The 20,101-nt window shown below is 41.5% G+C and overlaps 1 protein-coding gene across 1 annotated transcript in view; it reads right to left on the bottom strand.

Moving 5' to 3' along the window:
- Positions 1 to 2,228: 2,228 nt before the first annotated feature.
- The window catches only part of IFT88 (intraflagellar transport 88), a 100,589-nt gene continuing 82,716 nt past the window's right edge, over positions 2,229 to 20,101 (bottom strand). The window contains exons 24-26 of the mRNA XM_065414192.1: positions 18,303 to 18,363; positions 3,195 to 3,293; positions 2,229 to 2,350 (exon numbers count right to left, since the gene is read on the bottom strand). Of these exons, the coding sequence (XP_065270264.1) occupies positions 2,229 to 2,350; positions 3,195 to 3,293; positions 18,303 to 18,363 (282 nt within the window). The remainder of the gene's footprint in view (positions 2,351 to 3,194; positions 3,294 to 18,302; positions 18,364 to 20,101) is intronic.

Raw genomic sequence — 20,101 nt, forward strand, 5'->3', positions numbered from 1 at the left:
CCTCATAGTTGCAAATCTTCAAAATACTTTCCTCTGACCACCAGCATCACCACTATCTTTCTCAGGTTCCGCTTCAGCCAGCTGTTCTTTACTGATGAGCTGATCCCATCCAAGCACTGGGCCTTCTTGGTGGCAGTGGTTTGTCTGTATGTACTGAAGGATAGGTAGAGCTGTGGATCATCTGCACACACTTTGGGAAATTTCAGGTGTAGATCCAAATTATGTCGCTCAGGACCACAACTGTTAATTAAAGGCCCAATCTTCTGGTCTTTATTCAATCAAAATTCCCATTGAATTCTCTTGTAACTTTGCAGCTAATGAAAGTTTTGCCTGAGTGTGGAGATTTGTCACTGTACCTAGCTCTTTCACCCCTATTTACTAATAAGAGCTCATGTTTCAAGAGGGTGAACAATAAAGTGTATCAATATGTTTAATATGTACTAGTGTAGTTTGACTTCAATGGGCTTTGGATGAGGCCCACAATAGCAGCTGCATTGCATGTCCAGTTTTCTACATCATGAGAGGGACAGAGAAATGCAAAATTCTGACCTGACCATTGTGTAATGGCCCCATGTATGAGCAAGTTGCTAAGCTGCTGGTGCAGTGCGTGCCCTAGGCAAGGCTTCCAATCCCTTCTGATGCTGCAGGTCCAGGACTACAGGAATTGCTGATGGAGGCAGCTGAGGCCCCAGAGTTACTTCCTTTGTCATGTCCCAAACTTCAAAAATTTGAAACAGGTTTATATTTAATGAAAACTATTATGGCTGGATGGAACCCATATGGGGCAGCTAGGCTCAGCTCGTCAACAGCTAACTATCTTTGAGGATCTCTGGACCCTAATTCCTGGCCATGCAACTGTCTTTGATGCAGGGTTCTACCCCAAAGACTTCTCCAATAGACGATCCATCAGCCAAGGGTTGATGACGTCAAGCGATTTGATTCCACCTCTTGGGTTTGGAAGTTGGTTCAAGTGCCTGGTTGATTTTGTGGTTAATATAAATCGGTCACTTGTGGTTATCAGTGTCAAATAATTAAGGCTATGTTTATGTCACGGAGGTCATGGAAGTCATGGATTTTGTGACTTCCAGAGACCTCCCTACAGTCTCTGCTTCAGCCCTAGGGGCTGCAGGACTCTGGAGCAGACAGCCAGCGGGGCCCTGGCAGGGTTCCAGCAACAGGCAACAGCAGTGACAAACGACAAGGGGCCCCCTGCAAAGTTCCAGTGATAGATGACAGATTCCTGAGGGGCCCTCCTCAGGGTTCCAGCGATGGGGGACGCCTTGGGTAAGCGGCTGGGGTGTCCCGTTTTCTCTTTGGGAAATATGGTCACCCTGTAAATATCTCCATATCAGACTTGTTTGGTTCACAAGTAAAATGATGTTTTTTCTGTCAGTTCTGCACACAACCTGGGATCTGAAAATCAAGCTCAGTTCTCAATAACTAAGATTCTGCAACTGAAATCGAGTTACCAATTCTGTTGATGATGCACATGCTAGAATAAAATCCAGCGCCCTCTGACCACACACTGGGCTAACAGAAGTAAAATGACAAAAATATGATACTTTGCTTTTAAACACCCAAAGGGCTGACCTCGAGTGAGGAAGTAGGTGCCAATTTTGAAGTCTGAGTGTAGCCGCATTTTGGCTCAGATTCAGCAAATAATTTAAGCCTGATCTTAAGTATGTGATTAAGTCTCATTCAATTAAGCATTTGCTTATGTGCTTTGCTGAATTGGGCCTCGGAGATCACAGTGTAATGTGTGACACTATTAAAGTAAATCAGTTCATATTGATTATGAAATAAATTCTGCTCTCTCATTAGGCCTGTGAAATTCCCATCCTTCTTGCATGATCTTTGAGGTATTTGGGGCTGAAAGATGCTATAAAAATGTAAACCACTCAAGAGACATCTATGCTTGATACTGTTACAATGTGTAATATCTGTGCAAACAAAAGCTTTCTAAATTTGCTACAATTCACAACCAGTTTGTTAGAAAAGTGCCTGAGCACTGCTTATATGCACGATCAAAACAAAAAACTCTTTTTACTGTTTTTATTGATTATAATAGAAATTCTTGACTCCAAATTCACAATTTTATATATACATTACCATAAATACAACATAAATTTTTCTCAAACATTTTATCAAATTCTAATACAAAATTATCATTTCTGAATATTTTTCTGCCAAAACTTTCAAAACACATAAAGGTTATCCTGTACTGCACATTATTCTGGAAGCAAATCCTCTCCTAATTCTTCATCAGCAAACTCATCTTCATCCATTCTTTTTCTTGCTGCAGTTTTTGGTCTCTCTGTTTGTGGTCCAAGTGGATCTACATAGGAAGCATCTAGGATTCAAAAGAAAAGAGTTGAAACATAAACTTTATTTTAAAGCAATTTAGCTTGTATCAATCACACAATACTAAAATCAAGAATTATGTGGAGCATGCTATAGATGTGCATGATGCGCATGATGCTTTACAGGACACATGAATGACACTGATTTCGTGCCCTGGAAAGTTTACCGCATTGGGATTTACTAGCTAAAACCATTATACCCAAGTGCAGTCTCACTGAAGTCAATGAGATTCTGCATGGGTGTAAGAGTCTATGCAGGTTTGGGTTCTACATTACCCCATTACAGAACAGGAGGAAGAGAACAATAGTGGTCATGCATATGTTCTGGTGGCTAGAGTTTCCTTTTCAAAATTATTTCTATTGATTTATTACAACTATATAGTTAATATGCAAGACTTAGAGAAATAGGTTTTAGGAAGGAGCTTGGCAGAGGAGGAATGGTGGATGGGTTCAGTAAGAGAATTCCAGGCATTAATGAATTTCAATGGGATTGAGGTGCCTATCTCCCTTAGGCTCTTTTGAAAAGCTCCCCTTAATAAAATAAGAATGTGTGATTGTAAAAGTTCAAAAACTGGCAGAGGATTGCAGTGAGCAGATTCGGTAGTTTAAATCACTTTTTAAAATGGATATGTCCCTTTGACAACATACAAGCATAAGTTAATGATTTTATGGTAGACCTGGGAACAAAGAAGCTATAACTATTTTTCATCCATGTTTCATGATGAAAATGCTTCCACAATTTGTGCAATTCAATATGATTTTCAGCAATTATTTTTCTCATTCCATTTGTCTAGGCAAGATGGAGCAACTCAGAAGGTACCACAGTCCACTTGCCTATTTCTTTATTACCGCTGCTTTCATAAGGCTCATTTGTTCCAGGCAAAGCCCTTAGTTTGGCACTTAGTCGTTCCCCCTTAGCACTACCGCCACTATCTGGAGAAAAAAAAAAAGAGAAAACCCACAATAAAACACTGTCGCATACTTCATGAAAGCAAGATAGGCAATTGAAATTGGACTAATTTGCATTAAATAATTTTTTTATATCTTATGCCATTATTTTCCTGATGGTCATCATATTGAATTTTAATACAGATTTCTAAAAAATATGACCTCTGTGATCTGTGTATGTGTGTCAAAATACACAGTGCCACTCATGCTCTGGGATAATTAAACTTTTATTTTACATCTTTTTAGCTTCAAATTCGAACATCTTAAAACCTCTATTAAAATTAAGGAAAAGTAATATTTGAGGGTTTAAATAGATTACAACATGTGGTTCCTACAAACAATGCCTGTTTTACAATGCATACAAACATTTCAGACATGTATATCTATTCATATATTGGTGTGATCCACCTGTCAGACAGTATCAGTCTTAAATCCAGAACACTTACTTAGCCTTTCATTAGAAAAGTCTGAGTGGCACGTGCTGTTGGCATGGCAGTGAGGCACAGTTCATACATACAGTACATCTTGGCTCTGCATCTTGCTGTAAACATTCTATTCACAGCTCAGTTTGCAATGGGCCCCCTGGAATGTGACTGTTCTGATGGCTGCCTAGTATCCAGACACTGTCAGATTAACATTCTATTGCCACAGCAGTATTCCAGACCCTCTAAATGGTCCATTCACAGGGCAGCCTTGAATCTTTTTCACAGTTTATAGGAAGCTTTCAATTTTGTCTGCTGGAACAATTTGTGATTTAATATTTTGCTTCCAGGGGAAAATGTCCCTTGTTTTGGATTGGTGTATTTACAGAGCATCTTATGCCATGCAGCCAAACATAAATATACTTCTTTGCAACATGCAACAATGCTGTTATTAGAAATGTTCCCAGCTGAAAGGGAACAGGCAAAGGGTATGAAGTCAGGAGATGGCTACAAATTGTAATTCCCATATTTATTACAAATATTGTTAATAAATTGTTATAATTTTTACAAATGTATTCTTCCCCAAGGAAGACAAATATTTATTTTACTCTAATATTATTGCTGACTGCAGCATGCTCAGCCATTCACAAGCCTTACAGGAGGACATTGCTTCTGCTCCAAGGAACATATAATCTAAGTCAGACAGAGAAAATATAGTTTTGGGTATAGGGTGAGGAGAAGGGTTTATTATTTATCTATCTTTGGTGGATTATTATCAGAAAGCTTCATGGATGAAATGTGTTTTAAGGAGGGATTTGAATAAACAGAAATCAATTGGGAGACAAGGGGCCTGATCCAAAACTCAGTGAAGTCTCTTATTAACTACAATGTGCTTTGGACAAGACCCAGGGGCCAGGAAGCGAGTAGCAAGCTGGAAGAAGTATGGAAGAAGGTGTGAAGATGAGAATCGGAGGAGGATTAAAAAGGGTCTGCAGGGAGAGTGAGAGAATAGGTAGGATCTGTGCACGTAGGTGTTACAATAATACAAATAATAAAACCTTAGGACTCTGAAGACAGTAAGTTTGCACTTGATGATGAAAGTGACAGGAAAGGAAGGGATTTGAAGGGATATGAAGAGGGGAATCACATGGCTGGGATTGCCAGAGAGGAAGACTACTAATGGCAGCAATTGTATAGATTTAATAGGTTAGTTTCAGAGAGAAGGAGGTTCCTGAAACCAAGATAAAGAAAATCAAGGTAGCATGTGAAAGGGTTCTGACAGTTATAAGGAAGAGAGAAGCACGTAATTTAGAGATATTGCAAAGAAGCAGCAGCAGGGTTTGACATAAACAGAAAAGCAGGAGAAGAGCTGAACATAAATAGGAAAACCAGAAATGCAGACAAACAGACTATAAATAAACTGAAGACTTGAAGAGCTCTGTGTCACTCAAAAACTTGTCTCTTTCACCAGCAGAAGTTGTCTAATGAAAGATATTACCTCACATACCTTGTGTCTCTCATAAATAAACCATCCACTGTACTTTCGTACCCTAAATTGAGCAATTTTAACTATGAGGCCTCTTGGACTGAATCCTAAGGTCCTTACGTAGCTTTTACTTAGTCCTTACTCAGGCAAAATTCTCATGACATTAAGTTAATGGGACTTGTGACTGAATAAAAAAAATTGGGAAATCCACATCTACTCTAACACAAGAAACCACTTTTTTCTGACAAAACAAAACTAGCAGACTGGAAAAAAATGAAGGTTTTTCTGAAGTGAAATAGATGTGATTTGCTTTGTCTGCATATTTACTCCTTACACATAAAACAGCACCCATATAAAATACAGTTCATTCTACTAACTAGTTAGACCTACCACTCTTTTGTATCTGCCTTTAAATACTGATACACTTTTACCAAGTTATTTGCTTTTTCAGCACCTAGCCCAGGGATCGGCAACCTTTGGCATGCGGCTCGCCAGGGTAAGCACCCTGGCGGGCCGGGCCGGATTGTTTACCTGCCGTGTCCACAGGTTTGGCCGATCGCGGCTCCCACTGGCTGCGGTTCACCGCTCCAGGCCAATGGAGGCTGCGGGAAGCGGCGCGGGCCGAGGGATGTGCTGGCTGCTGCTACCCGTCACCCCCATTGGCCTGAAGCGACGAACCACGGCCAGTGGGAGCCGCAATCGGCCGAACCTGCGGACGCGGCAGGTAAACAAACCGGCCCAGCCCGCCAGGGTGGTTACCCTGGTGAGCTGTGTGCCAAAGGTTGCCGATCTCTGACCTAGCCTATTACCAAGTTTCAACCAAACCAATCTGAATTTGCTAAAGATGTGCTCTGTTGATGCTGAGCTGGCTGGACAGAAGTGGAGGTCTGTTAATCATTGATATAATTCTGAAATCAACTGTCCTGTCTTCCATAAGTTTACTTCCATAACTAAGATGCTCACCTTCCAAACCAACAACCTCCCAATTAGCAATGACTCCACCCATTCTTTTTCCCTTCTGGGCTTCTAGACATTTTTTCCCCCGTTTGTTTCTTAATAGGCATAAAAAGACCCATTCTTTTGTTTTCATCACTTCCCTTTTAACTATTTAAAATAAAGTTTTCACTCAGAGATTGAAATTAGAGCTTGATTTAAAAACTTTCAAATGAATGCTATATTTATATAAATACTTTAGAGTGACATACAAGTTCAGAAAAAGAACACTTCCCAAAAACTCTGCTGGGTTGGGTTTTTTTCTGGAAAAAACTGAGTAAGGACCTGAGGATTTAGATCTCTATGCTAATGGGGTGCATATCCACGTTCAAAACATTAAAAAAAAAAAAAATCCCACAAGATGGAATAAGCCTGGCTGTAAAACCCATAAAACAATGTAGAACACTTTTTTGTATCTTCTATATAAGTAGTACAACACAAAATAACAGTGTTCACCTCTCATTGATTTTTTTCAGTCTTAAAAACATCATATTTAGTGAGCTACCAGAGTCAAACCAACCAACAAACTGATCCTTTTGCTTTTGCTCAAGCAAAATTCCCATATCCTTGGGGGTTATGAATAGAGATTGAGAGGAAAAGCCGCTCCTACTTATCACTAAGGTAATCTTTGCTTTTGGGAGGTGTTAAACCCTAGCAAGGGATGCATGACTTGGCCGTCACTGGGTAGTAATTAATAATCTTGCTGACTGAGAGCTTTATAATACAATTGGTAAGTAGTGAAAACTTCTGTCATAAAATTCTACATTTTGCAGTTCTCTTTGCATATAAATATTTTATATATTTTTTTACTCTCTCTAAATGTGTAATTTGGCCAACTCCATGGAACTTAATTTTGCAACGTAGACTGTAGGATCTTGGGACCCCACACTGGACGGAAGAATTTCAAAGGAAGACCTGGCTTTTAATGCATTTTAGCACAAATGTGCATACTTTACAGAGGTGAGATTTCTAGTCTGTAGTGAACAGAAAATCTGGTTTGCTTTAATATGCATTCCTCACTTGTGGGTTATAGAAATAACACCAAATTTCACCCAAAATGGCCACTGATTGTCTGCCTGTCTAGCCAAGGAAAAAAGGAAACGGCTGTAAAATTAAATAAAAATGTGTTATTAAAAATGCATCACCTGTGATTAAAGAATAATTTACACAGAGCTTTGAACACGTCTGCGAAAGGACTGCACCTATTTTCAGGGAAAAGACAGCTGCCAAAATGGGAGGAAAGACAGAGATCACGCAGAGAAAGTCAAAAGAAACTGAAAGCAGGACAAGTTCACACACCTGTTATAACCGCTGGGTTGGCAGGAGGCACGTATAAAGAAAGAAAAATATAAAGATAACGTTAAGACAAAGGATGACAATGGAAACTCTATGGAAGCAAGGAATTTCTGTAGAGGTTTTATCTGCTACGGTATAGATTCTGAGTTATAGTAATTGTTGGAAAGACTAAACAAGCACTTGCAGTAAAGATCCACTGCAAACATTTCTCAGACCGCAAAGAAGTTCTGCCTACATTATTCTAGAAACAGTACAAATAGTAAGAAGAGCAATTTTATCATTTACTTTTAATATAATAAGAGTTACTGTCCATAATGAAAACAATATTCTATGCAGTCACAAAATTTTAGTCAATTACACTTTATTTATTTAACAATGGCACATATAGTGAGGAGTCGAACTAGCTCTTTGTGTCAGTGACTAACTTCCAGTGAAAGTAAAGTGACTTTAATTTGCAAAGGAGCAATTTATCATTCTCTATTAAAAAGCCATTACTACATCATCACCGTAATTAGTCTAGCAGGGCCATTCACACTGTATTGATTTTTGGTCCATCCAAAATGCCAATAGACCAATACAATATTAATTGAAGGAATGTTTTTCTTTGGTTTAAAGAACCAAAAAATAAAAAACCTTTAAAAGAATTTGAGTACAAAAAGCAAGTTAAGATATTTTATAAATTTGATTTAAAAATTATATTTAATCACGAAAAGCAAGTAAACTTGGAATTATTGCTACCACACTCATAATCTCCCTTGCTTCTCCTCTCAATCTGTGTGCATAATGGTTAATCGGATTTATACATGCATAGAGATGGATAATACACTCCGAATCCTGGCATTTATTACTCTGCACAAAATCCTGTGCCAGTCCTCCTGGGGTTTCCTAGCACAAATGGTCACACACAAGAAAATAAAGAATTAACCTCTCATCTGCTAGTAGCTGCTAGGCTACTGATAGACTAGTTGTCATTTTCAAGTGTGAGGCTAACTCTAGAGGAAAGGTCAACAAAAAAATCGGAGGTTGTTATGGAAAAGTCAATGCACCAATTACATTCACAGCAAAATAGATTTGGAGACAATTTATTCAATACTCAGACGAAGTACATTCCCCTGTGAAAACACTAGCACACCTAACCAATTTTTAAAATTAACATTTGATTGACATGACTAGTCTGTTAAATATGAAATCAGAGATTTCACTTGAGTTCATAAAATCCCTAGAAAAGACAAGTCATGGACATTGTAATCATGCTCACTCAGTAAGATCGTAACACCCTGCTAAATAGAGGGATCTGATGACTGTATTCCTATGTATCTCTACACAAGAGCTCACTGTTGTAATGATTATTGTTTTGTTTTTATATCTACATGGCATGCATTTGTAAACCTGTTAAAACTTCCTAAATAAAGCATTAAAATAAATAAATCATATATGCTTTTATCTGACCTTTGCAATACACAAAACAAGGTGGATTAAGGGTAGAGTAGCAGCCTTAACTCTGATTTTCCAATATGCAGTATTGTTGTAACTGTGTTGGTCACAGGATATTAGCGAGACAAGGTGAGTTAGTTAATATCTTTTACTGAACCAACTTCTTTTGGTGAAAGAGACAAGTTTTTGAGCTAACACAGAAGAAGAGCTGAAAGCTTCTCTCTCTCTCTCCAACAGAAGCTGATTCAATAAAAGATATTACCTAAAACACCTTGTGTCTCTGCTTTTCCTAGCTACTTATGTCATATGCTTAATGTAAAATTTAGTGTAATTACATATTATGCATAAATGTGCACATTTATTAATGTTCACTCATATACTTTCAGCTGCACTTTAAAAGCTACTGTTGATTATTGTACATACAGATGGTGCAGATTGCTAGAAGGGAAAATTAAACTAAAAAGAATGAACATGTAAAACAAAATCACTGGTAATTTTTATGTGGAAGAATGATTAGTACAGCAAAATCTTGTATACGTAGTTCTACTTTGAAATACTTAAAGGTTTTGGCACTGCTATATCCAGCTGAAAAGGTTCTCATTTCTCTGCAAATGTTTTTGTACTTCTTAGTCGGCAGATTAGTTACATGTGTAATGCCGACAGACCCCGGTTGTTGATGGGCGGGGTTACATACTTCCCCTAGCTGAGGAAGCGTGTCCCGAGCTTCAGAGACTTCCCAGTTGAAATCCCGGACGAGCCCCCACTTGTTACACCAACAGACCCTGGATGTCAGCAGGCAGGATCAAACCTGGGACCTCTGGAGCTTAGTGCATGAGCCTCTACCACAGTGGTGGGCAAACTTTTTGGCCCGAGGGCCCCATCGGGGAATAGAAATTGTATGGCAGCCCATGAATGCTCACAAAATTGGGGTTGGGGTGTGGAAGGGGGTGAGGGCTCTGGATGGGGGTGCAGGCTCTGGGGTTGGACTGGGGATGAGGAGTTTGGGGTGTAGGAGGGTGCTCTAGGCTGGGACCAAGGGGTTCGTAGGGTGGGAGGGGAATCAGGGCTGGAGCAGGGGTGTGGGAAGGGGAGCAGTTTCAGGCTGGGAGTGCGGGCTCTGGGGTGGGGCAGATGAGAGGTTTGGGGTGCAGGAGGGTGCTCTGGGCCTGGATCGAGGGGTTTGGAGAGCAGGAGGAGGATCAGGGGTGGGGCAAGGGGTTGGGGCATGGGGAGAGGCTCAGGGGTGCAGGCTCTGAGCGGTGCTTACCTCAAGCGGCTCCCAGAAGCAGTGGCATGTCCCTTCTCTGGCTCCTACGCGGAGGCACGGCCAGGCGGCTCCGCACGCTGCACCATCCGCAGGTACCGCTCCTGCAGCTCCCATTGGAGCGCTGGAGGGGGCCATTGGAGCATGTAGGAGCCGGAGCGGGTCCATGCCACGTCTTCCGGGAGCCGTGCGGTCCGGCCCCCGACCCTGTGCTCTGGCTAGAGCATAAGAATGGCCATGCTGGGTCAGACCAAAGGTCCATCCAGCCCAGTATCCTGTCTACCGACAGTGGCCAATGCCAGGTGTTCCAGAGGGAGTGAACCTAACAGGTAATGATCAAGTGATCTCTCTCCTGCCATCCATCTCCACCCTCTGACAAACAGAGGCTAGGGACACCATTCCTTACCCATCCTGGCTAACAGCCATTAATGAACTTAACCTCCATGAATGTAACTAGTTCTTTTTTAAACCCTGTTATAGTCCTAGCCTTCACAACCTCCTCAGGCAAGGAGTTCCACAGGTTGACTGAGTGCTAGAGCGGGGCAATGCCACGGAAACCGCGTAGTGCAGCCCCTGACCCAGGGCCCTGGCTGGAGTGCCGGAGCAGGGCCGAGCCACGTGGTGAGGCCTGTGACCCAGCCGGAGCGCTGGAGCGGCCCCAGCTGGAGCGGGGCCAAGCCACGTGGTGCAGCCCCCAACCCACGGGCTGTAGTTTGCCCACCCCTGCTCTACCACATGAGCTAAAAACCAACTGGCTCTTAGCTAAGGCTATAGAGCAGACTCATTTAACTCTCTCTAAGTGGTCTCAGACTCTCAGTGCCACTAGATGGGACAGAACACCACACCCAGGAGGTATGCACACCCAGGAGGTGTGTGGGTTACACATGTATACCACATCAGTCAAATTGTACAGATTTACAGCTGGTATTTCTAAGCAAACTTTCACTGGTCATAAGTTAGAGAGGTGGGAAGAACAATTACAACACAAGCAATTCCTCTAATATCACAGAATACATTTAATTCTATTTTTAGTACTATTTTACACAATGTATATGGGGCACGGAACATGCATGAAATACTTTCTTTTCTCAGGATATTAAGGGTGAAATCATTTAATTAGATCTAAGTCACCTTAAAAAATTAAAGTGTCTGAAATAAAGTGCATAGTGGGCTAAAGTTCTTAACAGAGAATCAGGATGCTTCACCAACCCAAAATGTGTTTGAAGGACATAGAGAGATGCATTTACACTTTGGGTGATGGTGGTGGTGAGGGGGGTCCATAGAGAAAAGGGAGCTTGGTTTGGTTTGGCCAAAACCCATGAATTCAGCACTCTGCCCAGCTAATACAAAGTCTTTTATCTAAAAATCTGCTTAAGTGTAAACCATTTCTAGCATGGAAGTTAAGCTAACCAATAGAGTGTGTTAATACGCAGAAAACATGTTCAATTTATTCTAATGTGAGAATTTGGAGTTAATGGAGCACAAAGGGGGAAATAGTCCTGCAAACCCCCCTGCGAAAGCCAACTGAAAATGCAACTGATTGTGAAGCTCTTGCCTTAAGATAGTGAGAGGACTTTCTGCAAATCTCTTGCCTTAGAGTGCAGACCTGAACTGCACTTCCTATTGCCCTTCACTGCTCTAAAATCCACATGTCCCTTTGTTACACAAGGAGCTTCCTGTAGGCTCTACTGAGTGTGTACAAATATGAAGAGTCAACCCTATTCCACCCTCTGAGATAACTGCAGGAGGGATGGAGAGGGCAAAGAAACTCAGATTTTCCTTGTGGAGTTTCCTTCACTTTTTTCCCGGTTGGGGCCTGCGGAGTCATGGAGAAGGCAAGCAGTGCAGCCTTTCAATCCCATGGATTCTGGAGATGGATGGAGAAGGGGACCAACCCACCCTCAGACAACTCGCTCACGCTAAACTGCCTCTCTGGGCCACTACCTCCTCTCTGTATTTTTTTTTATTACAGAAAAGCATTGTAAGGTGAGGTACCAATGATATCTCATCCCGTCACCAAAAAAAAATTAAAAGATTTCAAAATGCAAATCTGATGCTTGCTGAGGAAAGATAAGTTTAGGAGAACCCCAAAGTGGTCAAATTTTGGATGTTCATTTTAGTTATAATCTTTGAAATTGCCAGATCCAGACTGTGTCTAGATCTTCTAGTGATACTTCTTGGTCTTCCTGTAAAAGAAAGAAATAATTCCAAGCTTATTTCTCATCTCTCTGTTGTAGCAAAATGCTCCTTAGCTGTGCATTCAAAAAAGAAAGAACGCTGAAACTATTTAAAGGGTCAGGAACATATTTCTTCTGGAAAAGCTTGCCAACAATACAAAAATAAATCGTAGTGATTGCAACACAACTCGGTTCCCTTTTTTGAAATTTGAACAAATTAAACCTTCAAAAGCAACCGAGACTGGATAACTTTTAACTGCTTTTCTTTGTTATGATAGAGGTACAGTCCTCCCAGGGCCGTCCCTAGCCATTTGGGTGCCCTACGCAGCCCCAGGCCTCCCCCTGCCCAGGGTCTGGGAGGCAGGAGCTGTGGGGAGTCACTTTTGGGGGCCCCACAGGCCCAGAGTGGCCTGGGGGATTAGCGGGGGGCCGGGAGCAGCCCGCTCCGCTTCCCTCGCCCTGGCCCCAGCCGTGTCGCTTGGGGGAAGGGGCTTTGGGGAAGGGATCCCCCCACCACTCACTGGCAGCAGCAGGAAGCGGAGCAGCCCGGCCCCAGCCTGCTCTACTCCACCAGCTCCCAGCCGCAGCTCTCCGGTTCCTGCTGCCGGTGAGAGCCGGGAGCAGTCCTTTCCCCAACCTGAGCCACATGGCTGGGGCCGGGGCAAGGGAAGCGGAGTGGGCTGGGGCTGTGTCTCTCCGCTTCCGCGATCCTTTCCCCACACTCACCGGCGGCGGGAAGCAGAGCGATGTGGCTGGGAGCTGGCAGAGTGGAGTGGACTGGGGCTGGGTTGCTCTGCTTCCCGCCACTGCCGGTGAGTGCGGGGTCGCTGGGGGAAGAAGTGGAATGGGAGCGGGCCGGGGGCGGAGCAGGGGGAAAGGGTAAGAGGCAGGGTGGAGGGAGTTGTCCGGGCCCCCCCCCCCCAGGGATGGCCCTGCCCGTTGCAGGGGTGGGGGGGCGGCCGAGGGATAGGGCTGGTCACTGGGGCTGGTGCTGCCATGTATGCAGCACACAGCTGCCTAGGGCACCATGAAATTTGGGGCAATTTCGTGCCGCAAATTTCATGGTGCCCTACACAGCTGCATATGCTGCGTATGCCTAAGGACGGCCCTGAGTCCTCCACTGAACACTCTTGCAGATCTCTGTTTTTCTGGTCTCCCCTTTTTGTACTCTATCTACCATATATATGCAGACAAGAGTTGAATTCTTAGGATTATGCTGTAATATTTCTCCTGCGTCTTCTGTATAGTTTTATTTCTGAAAAGTAGTAAATTATTTTTAAGTTTTATGGGCAAACCTAGCCCACTTAATTCTCCCAGTAGTCTCCCCTCTGCATGTGTTTTCAGTGTCACTGTCCAAAACAAGGGAGCCTTGTACTATTATTGATTCTATTATAAGTAAGCATACATTTCTGTCACAGATTCCAGGACCTCCGTGACTTCTTCTGGGGCAGAACTGGAGCAGATGTCAGCCCCAGGGTGGCAGCCAGCCCCAGGGCAGCAGCCCCCAGAATGGCGGCCAGCCTAGGGGCATGCCAGAACAGTGGCTGGTGTTGGGTCAGCGGGCTGGAGCAGCAGTAATCAGCCCCTGCCGCAGGAGCAGCAGTGGGGCTGGAGCAGCTGCAAGCCCCAGAAGTGCTCTGTTTGTCCCCCCACAGGATATTTTAGTAAAAGTCAGGGATGGGTTGCGGGTTTCTGTGAATTTTTGTTTATTGCCTGTGACCTATCACTGACTTTTAATAAAAATACCTGTGACAGAATCTTAACCTTAACAATAAGTAAGTAGATATGGATAAAACATTTGAAAAAGTCTATGAAAACTAATAAACAAAGAAACATAGGCATGTTTGGCTGCAAGAGAGAAAAGTTAAAAATTATAAAAAATAGTATGTAAAAACAATCCCCTTTTACTCAGCAGACAAGAACTGAGTTCAGGATTCCACATTTCTCCTGGATCAGCGAATGACATCAAATCTCTAAAAAAGTTCAGGAAAATGATCCCCACTGGTCTTTGCAAGGAAACGAATCCCCAAATTTGTGAATTTAAATTTTTTTTTAGCAATAAACATATCCAAAAATCTTGAATAAAGTAACCCATATTTATGTTATTTGTGTGCCTCAGGAAGATTGCGTACATAGCATTTTTAAACTGTGAAACACAGACTTGCAATCCTGTTAAGCTATGCCAAGCACAGAAAAAATGAGTATTTAGGGCTTCTGGTCCCACTGGATCTTACTGCAAGTTTGTAAATGGGAGCTATACTACAATACAGTCCTTATGTCTATTGCCTCTTGTGTGCCAACTTCTTCACCGATAGTGTTTCCCAGGGCTAGCATACCCAGTTATCAATCTGTGGTGCCTTTGACTGCTTCTGAAAAGTTTAAGTAGTACATCTTGCCTCAACTTTTAATTGGGAGCCCCCGTAGAAATACCTTCAGGCTCAGTACAGAGCCTCCTTTGTAATACTGCTTATTTGTTGAGCTGTTTCAAAAACTGTTTGATTTTTCGTCAGTTGCACCAAATTTGCATAAATGAGCATCCTTAGAATCTTTTCCTACAAAAGTTTGTTCCCAAAGCCTAAATTCTTTTCAGTCTCATAGGAGTTAAATACAATAACTGCAGAACTCTGCACAAAAATCGAAATCAATATGGAAGAGTGCACAGCTATAGCTCAACTCGGACCCATTGCTCTTATGAGATTTGATCTCCTACATTAGCGTTCCAAGTGTCCATACGTTTCTCTACATGTGGTCTATGGCGAATGTATGAATCTGTGGAGTTGAAAAAACTCAGTGCCTTAGAATGACTAGAGCTTGTGGTAGAAGTTCCTAATGAGTTCAACTCTCTTTCCATTTTCCACATATATTTTTTGTCCTTAAGTATTGACAAAATGCTAGCTCAGGGTCTTTAAAGCTGTATTAACTTCTTCTCAGCTAGGATCTTTCTTATTTCCCCTATTAGCTGTCCTCTTGCATTTACATCCTTATTTATTAAGCTACCAAACATCCCTTTCTCTCTCAGGCTACGTCTACACTACCCACCTGAATCGGCGGGTAGAAATCGATCTCTCGGGGATTGAATTATCGTGTCTCGTCGGGACGCGACAATCGATCCCCGAATTGACGCTTGTACTCTACCAGCGAAGGTAGGAGTAAGCGCCATCGATGGGGGAGCCGCGGAGGTCGATTTGCCACCGTCCTCACAGCGGGGTAAGTCGGCTCGGATACGTCAAATTCAGCTACGCTTTTCGCGTAGCTGAATTTGTGCATCTTAAATCGACCCCCCCCGTAGTGAGGACGTAGCCTCAGGTAATGTTCCACTCTTTCACTAACAAGGGTGCATACGATGACAGAATGTAGCTGTGAAAGAGGAAAGGGCCCCTTTGCAACACTTACATGGATATCAGGGCCATTGTTTTGCACAAGTCTGAATCCTTTGGTTTGAGCCCAACGCTGCCCTCCATTTCTACCTAAACAAGCATGGGGTCCACAGGTCATCCTGCATGACTACTTTGTGACCAGACCATAGGTGCAGAGGACTTTGTTTGGGCCCAGCCCACTATAGTGAATTTCTTCCTTAGGGTTCATAAGTAGGTCCCTACCAAATTCATGGGCCATTTTGGTAAATTTCACAATCATAGGATTTTAAAAACCTGAAATTTCACGGTGTTGTAACCATGGGGGTCCTGACCCAAAAGGGGGTTGTGTGGGGTGGTTGCATGGATACTGTCGAGGGGATGTGGTATTGCCACCCTTACTTCTATGCTGCTGCTGGCGGCAGCACTGCCTTCAGAGCTGGACCCCCAGACAGCAGCTGTGGAGCTTCCTGCAGCCAGGGGAGGTTCCTGGAGGTGGGTCTGACCTGGCCCCGGGAGCGGATCATGCAGGGAAAGAGGAAGTTCCAACTCTCCCCAGCTCAGCCATCACCCACCCGTAAGGCTGGCCCTTCCCCCCGCATACCATGCCACCCTCACTTCTGTTCTGCTGCTGGCGGTGGCGCTGCCTTCAGAACTGGGTGCCCGTTAGCAGCCACCACTCTACATTCTCCAGCCACCCAGCTCTGAAGGCAGCAAAGAAGTAAGGGTTGCAATACTGCGAGCCCCCTACAACAGCCAGATTTCACAGGGGAGAGCAGATTTTATGGTCAAGAGCAGATTTCATGATCCATGACGTGTTTTTCACAACCATGAATTTGGTAGGGCCCTATTCATAAGGATCATGATTCTCCAAGATTCATATAGGTGACAAGAACCCAAAAATCAGTTATCAGAAAAAGAGGCAATCTGAAATGATATTATGGTATGTTTTCTAGGTATAACAGTTTCCTATAACTTCAGATTTAATTAATGTGAATAAATGTTTAGGTGACAGTACAGGTGTGTGTGTGATAAAGCTGACTAAAACATCCACATACATACACGTGTGGCGGTCATATCTATGCAATAAATTGCAGAACTATGTATTGTTCATCATGCACTTTTGACTGCCTGACCAGCTCTTTGCTCACTAATCGATCTCTGTAGGATTTATTCTAATATTTCAAATCCCTGAGCAGATTCAAAAAACTGTCCCAGAAATGTTTTCTTCTCTCCCTCCTACCAACATGAGGAATTTCCCCTTAAAATTATCTTAGCCTGAGGCCCAAAACGACAATCCCTGACAAGTGATGGGGTTTCTCTATATAAAAATGTAATTAATTCAAAGTCTATCTCGTAGGACTGCAGAGCTAAAAATGGGGGCTTCATACCACTGCAAAATAGAAAGATAACCTCTTTCCTAAGGCACCCCAGGACTCCGTTCTAGCCCCATAAGATCCTAAGATAGGAGACTTAATAGATGTAAATTATTTAAGTAATGAAAAGCTATTCTGGGTTATGTTAGTGGTTTTCATGGCTTTTTATGAGCCTTGTACAGTTGGATAAGTGGTAATTAAGACATCTGGCTTTGCAGGTGGAAGGACAAGAAAAATAGTCCAATTTTTAGTAAAAAAAAACAAACGTCCTGAACCATTCCACACATTGGTTTTCTGTAACAGGAAATGTAAGCAGAATGTACGATAGGTGGTATGAAGGCTTTCTAAGCATGTATTTGGTACCTGCTTAAGTCACTCATGGCTTTGCCATTCATGAGCAATGTGATGTGACCATTCACACACGCACAGTGACATTCACTTTTGTGTGTGATCAGTCCAAAATGTCTTTTTTATAGCATCTATGGAAAAACCCCTGTATTTCCTATTTTATGGCACTATGCTAAATTTCTCTTGGGCCACTTACACATTATAGTGATCACCTTTGTTTATAAAATCCTCTTATCCCTGCTAGATTTTTGAAAAGCTGATTTTCTGTTGCATCTGTAAATCAAGGTGGTTATGCTGAACTGTAAATCTGAATTTGTCCCAGTACTGTTGACCAGAGAACCAGTTCCGAGTTTTAGGATTGTGAGGAAGTGTCTACAAGTCATTGCAAAAATCTCCCCAATTAAAAACAATTCACAGAAGCATTTTACAAACGTGTTCTTATAGCTATTTTTTTCTCTTTCTCAGGGCACTTGACAATGACTCTTTAAAATGTGTTGTTTATCCAAAATTTAACATTCAAAGAGTGTTCAGTTAAACTATTTTATAAACAGGTCACAAATTTATTTTTAGGAAAACTGTGAGACCTGTATGTGCTATATAAACCCTAAAACAAAACAAAAAAGCTACCGTATTAGTGGAGATTTTACAGAGCAAAGATTAATATTCACAATACTAAGACCAAAGGAGCTAAAAAATGTAAGTGAAGTTTGCAAAATAATATTTATGCATTACTCAATATGTACTTGTATAAATATAAAAGGGTTTACAACACTTTAAGAAAAACTCTTCTTTTAGAACGTTGACAACTCCAACACTTAAGCAAAGTTGTTATTCCAAGTACTTACCCCCACTACCACTCCCTTCTCTGCGGCTACGCGCACTGCCATCTCTGCCAGATTTAACACGCTAGAACAACAGTGAAATAAATTTGAAGGAATAAACACAAAAACCCTATTTAGCATAATTATATTAGATAGAACTGCTGAAGCTCAAAATTCAATTTACTGCTATAAACAGTAGAGAACACTAAATTGGACTTAAATTACAGTAATATTGTATTGTGCAACTAAAATCTTATTTCTTCAGTACAAAAAGTTGCATTTAAAATCAGAGTTAAATACAATGTTTACATAGAACTAATGAAGTTCAAATAAAAAAAATTCAATAAAATCTGTTCTTTCAGATAACATTTATATAAGAATAAAAATACCTTACATGAAGTTTTGATTAGTACAGCTGAAAAAATTCTCAAGGTATTCCCCTCTACATGACTTCAAAGTAGTATTTGCCTACTAACATCTTGTAAATCCAAGAAGTGTTTTATTATTGTAAAGATTCAAGTGGGGAGGAAGAAAATTTAGAAAGAGAAATATTTACCCCACAGGTCTTAAATTTCTAATATTTGGCACAGCACTGTATGTCAGGAAAAAAGTTAATTTAATTTGTTGTTGAGTGCTAAATCTAACATGAAGGTAATCTTAAATATTATAAAAACTATGTTTAAAAAGTCAAGTTTCTCGGAATGAGGAAAGGACCACAAACACCTTCCAGCTGTGTTATTTTTAGGATTATTTAAAAATGTTACTGTTATTTTGTCCAAGCAATACCTCTGTATTGCACGATTGACTGGGCCTCTGATTTCGAAATCCCAATATTCAGATGCATACATCTTGTCAATTACAGAAAATATACATCTTAATAAGGAGCTTTTTGATGGATAGTTGCAAAGATTCAATATTTAGAGTCTCCATCTGTTAATTTATTTAAAAAAAAGCTCTATCTAAATTCAGTGTATAAAATTAAGAGCCTGTTTAAAAAAGATGTGTGGACTACGTAGGCCTTTGGTTGAAAACCTAGATCATGTGACATAAAATGACTTTCCTAAGCAGTTTATTTTAATATTAGTTGAAATCGTTTAGCTGAGTGGAGATTCAGTAATAACAAGTTAGCTGAGGTTCTTTAAAGCCTTAACATTTTAGGACCTCATCCTGGAAACATGATGTACATATTTAACTTGAAAGCATGAAGCATAATCTAGTTAAGTTCCAGTGAAGGGAGTAATCCCTTTGAACTCAGTGTGACTACACACATGAAGTTAAGCATCTGCATGACTGTTTGCAGGATTGAGGCCTTTGCCATCATCTACGCTATAAATACAACAGTGTCTGGTGGATTATTTATTACCTCCATCACAACCAATCTTCTCAAAGTACCCTAAAGATGTATGTAAATTCACATGCAAAGGGTCTAGTTTTACTTTGTGCATGGTTTTTATTATTTGATTTTAATTTATCTTGACCTCCAGTTAATGGTTGCATCATGTATAACTGAAAACAAAAAGGCACTTAAAAAATTCTGGAGACTGAGCAGCTGCAAAATGATCCTAACAGTCTCTAAACAGTATGTACTGTATAACACACAAAGTGCGGGCACATGCATTCCAACTTCATACCCACAGCACTGTGTAAAGCTCTTGAGTATTTCAAACATAAGGGCAAATTTAAAAGGAAAAACTGAAAATGAAGGTAGTGGGTCTAATGTGGAACAAGTAGGTTTTATGTGTTGGCGTTTCATTTGTGAAAACGCAAGATCAAATTCTCAAATGGGTCACAAGTGGAAATGAGTTTGCTTTACATCCTATTCC

The sequence above is a fragment of the Emys orbicularis genome, chromosome 1 (genome assembly GCF_028017835.1).
Source record: "Emys orbicularis isolate rEmyOrb1 chromosome 1, rEmyOrb1.hap1, whole genome shotgun sequence".
In the NCBI taxonomy this organism is placed as follows: domain Eukaryota; kingdom Metazoa; phylum Chordata; order Testudines; family Emydidae; genus Emys; species Emys orbicularis.